Source organism: Aulonocara sp. 'chitande type north' Nkhata Bay, linkage group LG14 (assembly GCF_057382095.1).
Source record: "Aulonocara sp. 'chitande type north' Nkhata Bay isolate Kocher_YH1m ecotype deep benthic linkage group LG14, A_spYH_male_GT1.1, whole genome shotgun sequence".
In the NCBI taxonomy this organism is placed as follows: Eukaryota; Metazoa; Chordata; class Actinopteri; order Cichliformes; family Cichlidae; genus Aulonocara; species Aulonocara sp. 'chitande type north' Nkhata Bay.
Genome location: NC_141357.1, coordinates 4,425,659 through 4,438,779, shown reverse-complemented (window position 1 = coordinate 4,438,779; position 13,121 = coordinate 4,425,659). Strand labels below are relative to the sequence as shown.

The 13,121-nt window shown below is 39.8% G+C and overlaps 1 protein-coding gene across 10 annotated transcripts in view; it reads left to right on the top strand.

The window, feature by feature from the left end:
* myo18ab (myosin XVIIIA b) overlaps positions 1 to 13,121 on the top strand; it is a 132,272-nt gene that overhangs the window by 80,618 nt on the left and 38,533 nt on the right. For all 10 annotated transcript variants that reach the window (XM_086260622.1, XM_086260621.1, XM_086260623.1 and 7 more), the window contains 5 exons: positions 824 to 952; positions 8,442 to 8,585; positions 9,560 to 9,649; positions 11,042 to 11,161; positions 12,427 to 12,538. In XM_086260622.1, the coding sequence (XP_086116748.1) occupies positions 824 to 952; positions 8,442 to 8,585; positions 9,560 to 9,649; positions 11,042 to 11,161; positions 12,427 to 12,538 (595 nt within the window). The remainder of the gene's footprint in view (positions 1 to 823; positions 953 to 8,441; positions 8,586 to 9,559; positions 9,650 to 11,041; positions 11,162 to 12,426; positions 12,539 to 13,121) is intronic.

Sequence of the window (13,121 nt, the reverse complement as noted above, 5' to 3'; positions counted from 1 at the left end):
ATGGGCTGTGAGGTCAGTTTCTTTATCATTAATATGCAAATTGTTGCTTTGAACAGCTTTTTTCCTTGAACACATGAAGTCATCATTTTAAAAAGTGCTACATTTACAAAAGTTTACACAAATAAACTACATTTATTTCTAATTACTCTGGTTATCTTTTTCTAATATTAAAATTAGAGCAACCTGGTCTCAAACACAAACCCGTATCCAACCAGGTCGAATGCCACCCATATTTCAGACAACCAAAACTTCTAGAGTACTGTCGTCAGAATGACATCATGATTGTTAGCTATTGCCAAACTGGCTCCTCTAGAGATGCATCTTGGGTGAATTTGAAATGTCCTCCTCTGCTGGGCGATGAGGTGCTTGTATCCATTGGGGAAAAAGTACAACCAAAGTAGTGCCCAGGTGGCCCTGCGCCTCAACATACAGAGAGGAGTTGTAATGATCCCAAAGAGCTTCAAAGCTGAGCGGATCAAACACAACTTCCAGATATTTGATTTTTCACTGACTGAGGAAGAAATAAAAGCCATTGAAGCACTGAATAAAAATATTCGGTTTGTTGAGTTGCTGATGTGGATTGATCATCCGGAGTACCCCTTTTGTGATGAATACTGAACTCTGTAACTTTTATGTGATGTACTTGATTTTTAAGAATAAATGACAGATCATGGGAAAAAAATTAAAAAAATTAGAGCAAATAGTTTTTAACAGCACTTTACTTGAACTTGAACTATTAACTTCAGAGAGTTAATAATGTGAGAAAATAAAGGAGAGAGCCAGTATATGTGACACTCTTCTAACTCTACTTGTCCTTCTGCAGGTGTTCTTCAGAGCAGGGATTCTGTCCAGACTGGAGGAGCAGCGAGATTTCCAGACGAGGAGGAACATTTCTCTCTTCCAGGCTGCTTGCAGGGGATACTTAGCCAGACAGGCGTTCAAGAAGAGAAAGGTAGGACTACTTTATCATTTGGCATTTAAAAAGTTAGGAATTACGTGTTGAAATCTGACCAACACAGCACGGATGACTTGCAAAAAAGATATGTCGTATATTTGCCATTTGTAAATATACTGGCTTTCCCCCTGCTGCTCGGATGATTTTTGTGATCATGCATCTCCAGTGAGCAACTGCCAAAGAAACAGCTCTCAGTCAGCTACTCTTTCCCACTGTGACTTCATCATAGTGTCTTCTTTAACCATTCCAGTATCGATTACTGACTGTGTGACGTCATTCTCATACCTTTTATCACCTTTCCCCCCTCCATTTTCATTTTTCATTTTTGATTGTGTTTCGTTTTGTTCTGCATTTGCATTTACATACTTTTGAGGTGACTGTTGTTGGGATTTGGCATTATATTCCTTATAGGTGACTTCTGTCAGGTAGATAGATGATAGGTTAGGAGGAAAACTTTAAGGAAAGGAACTGAAGAAACTGGAGATGCAGAATACCCCTTTAATCTGTCTGTACCTTTTATGCCTCATTGGTATGACCTTATTATTTTACTTCACTATAACCACAAAAAGCTTGATTCCTGACATTGACTTTGAATCCAGAATGAGTAGAACTATTAGGACATTACAGGCAATAAAAAACACATAATCAATCATAATCTTGAGCAGCCATGTGTTAACATCCTTCTGGAAATGCCCTCCTGGTAATCCTCTTAAAAAACAAACACTGGATGTCATCAGTCCCCGAGGAGACATCAGGGCCAACCAGTAAGGAGCCACAAGTGCAGCCATGGCTATTATTGCCTCAAGGCCTCGGTTTGAGCCCCAGCTTTTATGGCAAACAGTTATCTCGTATAATTGATGTAGACTGGAACTGGGTTAATTTCTTTCATGTCATTGTAAATAGCTAGTTGCTGATGTGCTGTTTATAGGCATTGGACAGAGTCTCAGACTTAGTTGTGTCAGAAGTTGGTGTTGAAGGCAAAGAGTAGCAGTGACTCTTGAGGTAAGGGACAGAACATGTCTGACAGATAAAACCCAATTTTGGGGTTAAAAACATGCATAAAAGCGTTAACCCAACTGACTAAAAGACAAACCAAGGCAATGTCTATACAACAAAAGTATGATTTTGCATTTTTTATACATATATATTTATTTTAAATGGTACAATACTAGTACCTTAAAAATTCATTGTCCAGAAGCAGGTGTGATAATATTAAAATACAAATATTAAAAAACAAAAAAGTCTATTTAGAAAACTAGAGTTTTCTAAATGGTAAATTATACTAGTATTTGTAGCGCCTTGCTACTTCACTTGAGCACTCAAAGTGTTTTCTACTAAAAATCGTATTTACTCGATCACATTCAGACAGCACTGTTATCTACGCCTAAATGCTGTATCTAACATTCACACACACAATCTGATGGGTGCATCGGGGGAGTGCGTCTGGGAATAAGTATCCTGATCAAGGATCCGAGGATACTTCAGCACTTGGACTGGATGAGCCGGAGATTGTTGCACCTACCTTATAATCAGTAGACTGCCTGCTCTACTGCCTGAGCTACAGTTGCCCCTGTTTCAATTAAAAGACCGTCATGGGATTTCATTATTATTTGACAGTTCCCCTGAAATAAAAGTGAGTTCGAGTTTAGATGTGTTTAGGTTGCTACAAAGAAGCTTTAAGGATGTGTTACAAGTTACCTGTTTGGATGATTGTGCTTTAGTCATTTTCTTCTCTGCATGCGTGCGCGCGCTTGCGCGTGCATGTGTGTAAAATAATAACCTGACAAGTGGGAAACATTGGTGCTGTCTCGCAAAATACACGTGGGGATCTGTTGACTTCATGTGTAGCTTTACAGAAGTGATCATGCTGCTTGTGAAACTTTTCTCATGTGTACTCAAAGTTAATTTGGTACACAGTGTTTGTATTTGTGGTAAGTGTATATGTGTGTGTGGAGATTAAGCTTTCATTACCATTTCATTTTATCCTGTCTTGCAGCACTGGTCTCAGGGCTGCCAACAAAAATGACTTTTCAAGGGCGTTTGGCTTTCATGTTATCCCCCAAAGAACTCAGTTTGAGCCTTTGTGGCAAACAGTAATCTCATGTAATTGATGTAGAACTGGGCACATTTCTTTTACGCCGTCGTAAATAGTTTGTTTCTAGTGCGCTGTTCATAGGCATCCTGGAGAGTCTCAGACTTGGTTGAAATCTTAAAGCAGATAAGAGGAAATGGCTCACACTGTAGTTTGTCTTCTAATGCAACTTAGGATGCCTTGACAAGTTCATATCATCACAATCACATATGTCTAAATTATCTTCTCAATAAGTTACCCAGCATTTCATCACTTCAGTGCTTGTATTGTAAAGGAGCAGTAAGAAATGCTGGATTTGCACTAGAGTTCTAAAAATTACAAGAATGAAAAGTGAAAGTGATAGACATCAGTCAAATCCAGCATCACAGCCCTGTGAATAAACTTTAAAGACACATTAAATCCAATCTGCTTACCCATAAAACATACATTGAATGGATATTGTTAACAACATGAATGCCGGTGGGAGCTTTAAAGATGTAGGAGTTGATTGAACTCTGCAGTTACTGAGTCAGCTGGGTGCTGGCGGCTTTTATGTAATGCTGCTCTGTAACTTTACAGACTCCGTATACTGAGTGTTCAACATTAGCCAAAAAGCTAATGAAACTAAAAATCAAAGATTTATCCAAGTCCGTCCTTTTTCATTCTTACAGATGGACTTAGTTTAGAATGTGAATTTGTGCTGTAATTTGTATAACAATCAGGTTTGCTTTTTTTGTCACAAGACACAACCGGTTAGTTTGTTTACCCATCTAACCCACTTCCCTGCTCTAGGGAACCTCCTTGTTGTCTTCCACATTCCTCATATCCTACCCCCTCTCTCCCTGAGGGAGCTGCATTCAAAGCACTCCAGGAAATAAGTGAGATGGAGAAGGATGATGGGGAAATAGGAAAAAAGGAAAGAAAGATGAAGACTCGACTTCGCCATGGGGGAACAGACAAATAGAAGAGATCTGCTGACTGCTTTGAAGCCCTGCAGTCTGTCTCCACTCTCTCTCTTTTTGACATTCATAGGAACAGTTGAGAGTAGAGGAGCACGGGGGATTCCACTGCCAGCCAACGCTGAGCCTAATTAAACAGTTGCCTAAAGAAAGAATCCCCACTTTCCCCACCCTGACAGGAAACAGGTGTATTGAGAAAGATGCTACTGCTTGTATTCAGACCAGGGTTTTAATAGTTTTGCAATTTTCATTAGTTTTTATTTTTATTTAGTTTTGACTTCAGATTTTCAATTTTATATCAGTTTTAATTAGTTTTTACCAATTGTTTGCTAGTTTAGTTTAGTTTTTATTTTTTTGAAAATCCTTAGTTTCAGTTTAGTTTTGATTAGTTTCAGTTATAGTTTTAGTCGTGTTTGCAATAATTAAGTGCAACAAATTCCCATTTTCATCACATCAGTCATGCTCTTCTGCTTATCCTTGGGTATGTTGCTATTCCAGCTACCATACCCTGCACCCTGGACAGGTCGCCTGTCTGTCGCAGGGCTAACACGCAGAGACAGACAACTCACATTCCCACCTATGGGTTCTTTAAATAAATAAATAAAGGCAGATGAACAACCATTGATACCAGGCAAATATAAAATTTATATCTTGGCCCCAATGAGACTATTAACTCTTGCAGCACCGGGTGTTCGTAATTTTGGTTCAAGTGAATTGATAAACCTTTTGAAGGCAATTGACTCACACAGTTATGTAGATATCCCCGTCCTGTTGTCTCGGGATGCATCACGCTGCCTTGCCTGGGGTTAGCTTCTGTTTTCTGGGGATGAGGTTTGAGTGTGCTCCCTTACCTTCTCAAGGTAAGCTAGGTTAGCCTTCTTGTGCGAGCTTTTCAAGCGCACTTTAAGGTTTGTGGGATTTTTTTCCCCTTTAGAAATGTCCCTCATAATTTGTCTCTTTCCACTACAAGACACTTACTTTATCCAAAACACAGTCATATTCAAAGTAATCCCAAATTGGGATAATGAGACAGCAAGAAAAAAATCTGGAAACTAAACTTCATTTTCACCCTTGACTATTGTATGACACACACACATCTACGAAAACTAAACACATTTTTGCTATAAATTCAGTTAATTTTAGTTAGTTTTGTGAACACTCATTACAGTTTTAGTTAGTTTTCCTTTTTTTGTTTTTATTTTTATTTCCGTTAACGAAAATGTTTTTTCACTTCTAGTTTTCGTTATTTCGTTAGTTTATCTGAAATAAAGCCGTGTGTTGAAAGCATTTGAAACAAAATGTATAAGAACGTTGGATCTAAACTTTTAATGAAGTAAAATCATACAGTTTGGTGAAAAATATCTTGAGCCAGTCCTCTTTTCTCTTTGCTAGGAAAATAGGAAGCTAAATAAGACTTGAAGCTTGAAAGTCAGTATTTGTTATTTTGACTGTCTTTACTCTCCAACATAGCCATAACTCTCTTAGGCTCACTATGGAAAACTGTGGTTGGGGTCCATGTCCTGACCAAAATTATGGAGAAATATTGGTGATCTTTGAAGTTGTCATTTCAAAGATAGGGACCAGGTCTGAGGCTACTAACTACTGTCTTCAAAGGATTTCAAAAGGTCCATCAAGATGAGAATAAAATAGCACCAAGACAGAGTCTGTCTGCGATCAGTTTTCCATTGAACAGGTTCAAGTTAGCACGTATATGCAATCTGTTTGCAATAATACCACAATTAACTCTAGTAAATCTAAAATCTGTTGCCATCTGCACCAGATGACCACTGATGAGCAACCACTGATCAAAAACCACTGATCAATGGCCATGAGTACAATTCAGAGAGCTGGGGAATGGCTGCAGTCACAGCATTGTAAGATGGTGAAAGATGTAACACCGGTACCAGAACCATGACACAGAACTTCTCACAAATCTTCAATCATACCTCCCATAATCATAAGTTATGTTTCAAGTATTATAAGCAGTAACACTTTAACACAAGACCTGCCAGAATGGGCCATTTTGATCGTGACCAGTTTTTGAAGTTAAGTTGTTCATTTTCATGTTATTTCTTTTCTAGTTTTAAGCAAAGGTTGGTAAAATAAGTATTTAAAATGACTTTTGATAGGTTTGTGTAGCACAGGCCTATTGCTGGAACACCAAGACAATTCTACTACAATGGCAAAAGCAAGACGCAAGTCACCAGAGCTCTTTGTGTTGCTCGTGCACGAGGGAGAGAACTGTGACGAGCGCCGTTCCTTCCGCTCGAACCTCAGTCGCTCTCAGTTAGCTCCCTTGCAGCACTGTTCTTTATTGTGGTTACATGAATATGCATAGTCTCATTAACATATGACGTCTTACATAGGCATACATGTGAACAAAGAGTACCGTCTGTGTGTATGTGTAGGTATGCGTGTGTGTGTGTGTGTGTCCCAAGATGTGACCCTGTGAACGACTCCCCAAAGCTGGTGCCAGGAGCCCAGCGGTCCACCTAAACAAAGGGCTTTTATACTAAAACAGATACAGAGTAGGTGTCCTCCTCTCCCATAAATCAGTAAGAGAAGGTACGACCTCTCTCATGACCCTAGGACAGTGGTCCCCAACCCCCGGGCCTCGGACCAGCACCGGTCCGTGAGTCGTTTGGTACCGGGCCGTGAGAGTTGAGGCTCAGGTGTGAAATGTATGGTTTTCAGGGTTTTTATCGTTTTTCAGCGTTATTTTGTTATCGTTTTTACCGTTAACTCTGTTTTCCTGGGTCTTTTCACGTGTGTTATGAATAAATCTTCTTTTTTTCGGTACCGGTACTGGTTTTATTTTGTTGTATTTATCCGCGACACCTTAAAGGCCGGTCCGTGAAAATAATGTCGGGCATAAACCGGTCCGTGGCACAAAAAAGGTTGGAGACCGCTGCCCTAGGATGTGTGTGTATGCCAGAACCCTCTGGGAGGCACACAGAGTCTTTGCAGACTGCTAAGGATCAGACATCCTATCACTATGCAATCGACTATATACCTCTAAGCATATATGAGTATATATTTCTAAGCATAAATGACAATCCAACAATATAAACCTAACAACTTTCTAGGGTTTTTGTTAGATTTATAGATTATTTAGATAATTTCATTACTGATCATACATTTAAGATATGCATTATAATAAACTAATAAACATAGGGAACAACAAATTACACAGCAGCTGGCACATGTAAATATTTAATTGTTATAGAGGAAGAACTTTATGAAAAGGTCAAAATGAATTATTACATATTATATACATATTACATATAAAAGAATTATTGTAACATTAGAAAAGTTCATATTTATCTTCCACATCTTCCTCTGATCACCTGCAGCCTCTCATCAGTGAAACACCTCCTCCGCTCTTCTTCCCTGAAACCTGTCCAATTTCACTGTTTATTTCCACAGACTCTTTGCTCAGTTTAACTCTGTTCTGCTGCTTCTCTGCAAAACCAGCAACACATCCAGTTCTGCATGCACTCTGTCACACAGTGCCCACTCTGATCTGCTATTGTGCCAAAAAGTTGTCTCCAAAAAAGTGATTTCCGATGTTTTTGAGTGTTTTTAATGTCAATATCTTTGCTTATACGTGTCATGCCTGTAGAAGTGACATAACATTAAGTGGTTAACCTATATATACATTTTGAAAAAGGACCTGTTTTGCAAGTATCTTTATGCTTCTGCCTTTATAGTACCCACTATGTGTTCTACATTATAATCAATGCAGTCCTTTTTGGCCACTTCACATATCTTTATGGAACTGTTATCTTATTATATTTGTTGTACTTTCTGCTGCCCTCTTGCCCAGATGCCTCAGTGAGTGTTTATACCTGGATAAGTGAAGGATATATAAAAGTCACTTTGCCAACAGCTGATTGCAGCTTCTACCTGGTGACAGGAATGTTCTTTTGCCTCAAAATGACTTCATATCATTTGAGAGATCACTTTTTTGCACAACCCGTTCAGGCCTGCAGTAGCCTAATTGTTCATCTGTTATTTAACTACAGTCCCTTATATGTTTGCTTATCACATTTAGCTCACTCACGTTATTACAGCATCTTTCATGACAAAACGGGGTCAACAGGACCCCCTTGGTGGTTTTACTGTTAAACATTTTATAGTAAACTGACATTTCAAAATGTTGTGACACTTTCATGTGTGGGTGATAATCCTTAGAATGAATTCTTGCCTTTGGCTTGGAACTGGAGTTGAAAGTTTGTGGCCACTATAATTACAGCTGACCAGTAGATGTTACTGGTAGGATATGTCTTTGAGGCTTTGAAGCTTTAAATCTTCAAATCTCTTTTTGGTACAATCAAGAAGAAACCTCAAACTCTCCCCACATAGTACTTTTCTGGTTATCCTGCACTTTGTATCTGTTAATATCATTGTCCAGCTTTGTGGTCTTTTTCTTAATGTTGTTGTATTTGTGTGACAGATTCAGGATCTGGCAATCCGCTGCATCCAGAAGAACATAAAGAAGAATCGTGGTGTCAAAGGCTGGCCATGGTGGAAGCTGTTCACCACTGTCAGACCTCTGATAGAGGTGCAGCTCACTGAGGAACAGATCCGTGGCAAGGATGTAAGTTTAAGCACATACACTGGTGGTACATTCCTGGTATGTATCTGAAATAAAGCCGTGTGGTGATTTAATGCACAAAAATCAGTCGCCATTTTTGTGGTGGGATGTAATATTGGTGGTTATATAAACTTTGAATAATTACTTTATTTTGTATTTTACATTCAACAGTTTTAGAAATGCCTTCTCCTTACTTCTACATGACAAATCCTGAAATTAAGACCAACCTGTGTAATGAAGGGTTTGTATCAAGTGTCACAGCTGTAATTTCTTCCGTGATATTACAGATAGCCCTGCATGTTTGATTTTGGAGTTTTAAACTGGATACCCTTCTTGCCGCAGCCCCAAAGGGGATATTCTTCTTCTTATTGTTGTTATGTTGGATTAAAACACATGGTTCAATTCAGTAAAACTGAGAAAAGCATTATTATTAAGTATATTTACACAGTGCACTAACATGTATGTGACAGGCTACTGTAAAATGCCATGTCGCGGTTTGAATTCGGACAGTCAGCATTTTCTATGAAGGCTACTCATCTATGGAAAACAGTTCCCACTCAAATCAAATCAATTACAGATCCTAAATCCTTTACAGGTCAAAGGTTACTTAAGGGTAAATCAGTGCTGTAGTCATTTTCATTAATCATTTTATAATTTTACAAGTATCCATACTTTTCAAATTTTATTTTTCCCCCAGGTTTTCTGCTTTTTGGGGTTGTTTTTTAAAAGCTGTGTTTCACACTGAAGTCTATAGTTTTTTAATAATAGCGCAATATGGTTTTAAGTAATGCGTTTTGTAATTTGTTTGTGTATTGTGAATGTAAAAGCTCGACAAGGATTGAAAATGAGCAACTATGGGCTCTATGTGCAGCACATCAGTTTCGTGCTCCATATTGAGCTGTATTAAACTGCATTGTCTCTTTTAAATACATAAATAACTAAAACCATCTTTTGATCTTTTGCATGTTCCCTCTCAGGAAGAGATCCAGCAACTCAAGCAGAAGCTAGAGAAGGTAGAGAAAGAGAGGAATGAGCTGAGACTCAACAGTGACCGTCTCGAGAGCCGGGTAAAAATACACACACACACACACACACACGCACGCACACACACACACACACGCACACACGCACGCACACACACACACACACACACACGCACACGCACACACACACACTGGGAGATTTGAGTTACTCCTAAACATAATCAATAGAATTCTTTAAATTTGGGATTAATACATTTAAAATTGTTAGCGGGTCGGGGATGAGTTCTTGCCCCAAGTGGAGGAGTTCAAGTATCTCGGGGTCTTGTTCGCGAGTGATGGGAGAAGGGAGCCGGAGATCGACAGACGGATTGGGGCTGCAGCTGCAGTGATGCGGACGCTGCACCGGTCCGTCGTGGTGAAGAGGGAGCTGAGTGTAAAAGCGAAGCTCTCAATTTACCGGTCGATCTACGTCCCTACCCTCACCTATGGCCACGAGCTGTGGGTAGTGAAAGAACGAGATCGCGGATACAAGCGGCAGAAATGAGCTTCCTCCGAAGGGTGGCTGGCCTCTCCCTTAGAGATAGGGTGAGAAGTTCGGCCATCCGGGAGGGGCTCAGAGTAGAGCCGCTGCTGCTCCACATCGAAAGGAGCCAGCTGAGGTGGTTCGGGCATCTGACAAGGATGCCCCCTGGGCGCCTCCTGGGTGAGGTGTTCCAGGCATGTCCCACCGGGAGGAGGCCCCGGGGCAGACCCAGGACACGCTGGAGAGATTATATCTCTCAGCTGGCCTGGGAACGCCTTGGTATTCCCCCGGATAAGCTGGAGGAGGTGGCTGGGGAGAGGGAGGTCTGGGCTTAGGCTGCTGCCCCCGCGACCCGGCCTCGGACAAAGCGGATGAAGATGGATGGATGGATGAAAATTGTTAGCATATTTCTCAAGTGTCAGCAGACAGCTAATCTGGAGTGATGTTTGCTAACATTGGTCATCTGCATCCCTGCAGAGATATAGATTTAACTACTGAATATCATTTCAATGATTTATGATGAGTGATGATGAGAATTGTTAACTGTGTTTTAACAGGGTTATGATCCATTTCTGCTCAGTGAAAACAGTGAAGTCTTTTTCTTGAGAAACAATCACATTTTTAAGTGACCCAAACTTTTGAGCTGTTCGGCATGGTTCTTCCTTTGTCCCTCTGAAATTCTTAACATTTGGCCTTGTTGTTCTTATATCATCCTGCTATGACATAAAGACAAATGACAACTGAAATATAAATTCTTTCTTTAGCAAGGCTTAGTTAGCATTAGTTAATTAGTTCTCATGTTTTACTTATCGGGTCCCAGATGATACCCTGTCTATTAGCTCCTAACAACAAATTTTACAATCACGAACTGACCCTAAAATAAAATCTCACAATTTTTGAGAGTTCTTCCAAGCTATACATTAATACAAGATTTGTCAATATTCACACTTCAGATCACAGAGCTGTCAGCAGAGCTGGCTGATGAGCGCAACACTGGGGAATCTGCCTCCCAGTTGCTGGAGACAGAAACTTCTGAGAGACTGCGTCTGGAGAAGGACATGAAGGACCTGCAGGTAAAGATGGAAACATACACACATGCATGTACACTGGAGAAAAGTCTTGTCACCAGCTACTATAATGCTGTATTTCCGGGCTACCTCATTTTGACTTTTACTTTGAGGTGAGCGTATTATTCATCCAGCTCAGAAAACTTGATATTTGGGCTTGTGAATGCACTTCATATTCAGGAGAGGAACACTCCTGAAATTGCACTGCTTACCTGCAGTTTGTGGTTTGCAGCGTGGGCCCCTTGAGCCAGGTAACAAAATTGTAATTCCACGTTGCTGTGTGTGCAGGACACCCTGGCTCAGGGTGTCTGTCCCATTATTCTCGTACTGTTGCTTTGACCGTGTAATGAAATTGGACATTTTTGCTTATGCATTGCAACATATACTGAATGTTGTGGTAGCAGTATTTTTGACTGTTATTTGTATTTCAAGACTGCCATTTTTGCAATAATAAATCAGATGACGAAAGAACACCAGCGTCATTTTCGCACATGAGTAGTAATGTTAAACAGTCATGACATTTACTGCTGAATTGGTTCACTGTTTATTCAGTAAAAGAGTCTAGATACCTGAAATGATCATCAAATAAGAAACAAACTACCCAGTTTTAAGAAAATGAGACTTTCAACTTTAAATATTTACACAACTAAAAACTTTGCTGTGTGTGGCAGGACCTGCAGAATTTGTTTGACTCAAAGGGGCTTTGGTAATGCTCCTTTGTCAATGACCAACAGACAGAGATAGAATGTTGAAATCAGTTTGGGTATAAGCAGTAGGAGAGAAAGAGCGAGGAAGGTAAGGCTAACTTAGTTTCGTCAGGGATGGTGGATATGCTGGACAAAGGATGCTGAACTACCAACAGGAGGAAGAGACGATGATCACAGAGAAGACTCAAGGATGTGCAGACGATTGATGTAAAAGAAGATGATAGAATGAAATTGAAGTAGATGATACCTAAAGGGAGAAGCATAACGAAGAAAATAAATAAGAACATGTGTTATATTTTAATGTAGCCAAAGTCCAAGCACTGTTCATTTCACTAAGTGATATATTTCACCCAGACCCAGTTCTGACCTCTGAGCTGTGAGCAAAATTATGTTAAGGGGACCCTTCACCTGACCCATGACCCATGTAAACTTTTGCACACAGTTAAAAATGCTACTCAAGTCTTAACACTGTAATGGACCTTTTCAAAACCACATTCTTGATTAATCTTCGTAGAGTTTTGTTGCCATTGTTATAGAAGCTGCTTGTTATCCCTAATCCACCAGGCCAAATTTGACAGCACGAAGAAAGAGATGGAGTCTATGGAGATGGAGGTGATGGAGGCTCGACTCATCCGTGCTTCCGAACTCAGTGGAGAGGTGGATGATGATGAGACAGGTTAGACACGACCTCCCAAGCACAACAGTACTGACCAATCAGGACATAGTGATACTGATCACTCCTGGGTGTCAAGCTTCTTGTCACTAAATCAAATGAGTATAACTTATTCATAACTCTACACATTTCCAAATCCTGTTTGTACTTCCATAGATTTATAATTGCATGCAATAATTCACTTCCTCTCATTTTTATTGGTCGAGCCCCCTCAATACTAAGAGCTACATTCTAGTAAACCTATACAGTTGTTTTTGTAACTATTTTAAGGTCTATGAGGGTGTACTCCTGCAGCATCATTATATCGTGTATGTAATGTAACAAAGGGGGAAAAAACAACAAGGAACGTTAGTGGTTGCTACAGTTTCTCTTTCAGCAATTCTATCTTTCACTTGAGGCTTTCTAAATACCTAAAACGAAATTAACACTTGACAATCTCTGCACAAGCTCACATCATCAAATCATTCTTGTGGTTTGTGTTATGTTTTCTGTTCCCTAAATGGACTCTACTTCACATAGCCCTGCACAGCTGTTACAGTACCAGTTATTCCAGACTGTTAGAAAAACCCAGTGTGTGTTCTTTAGT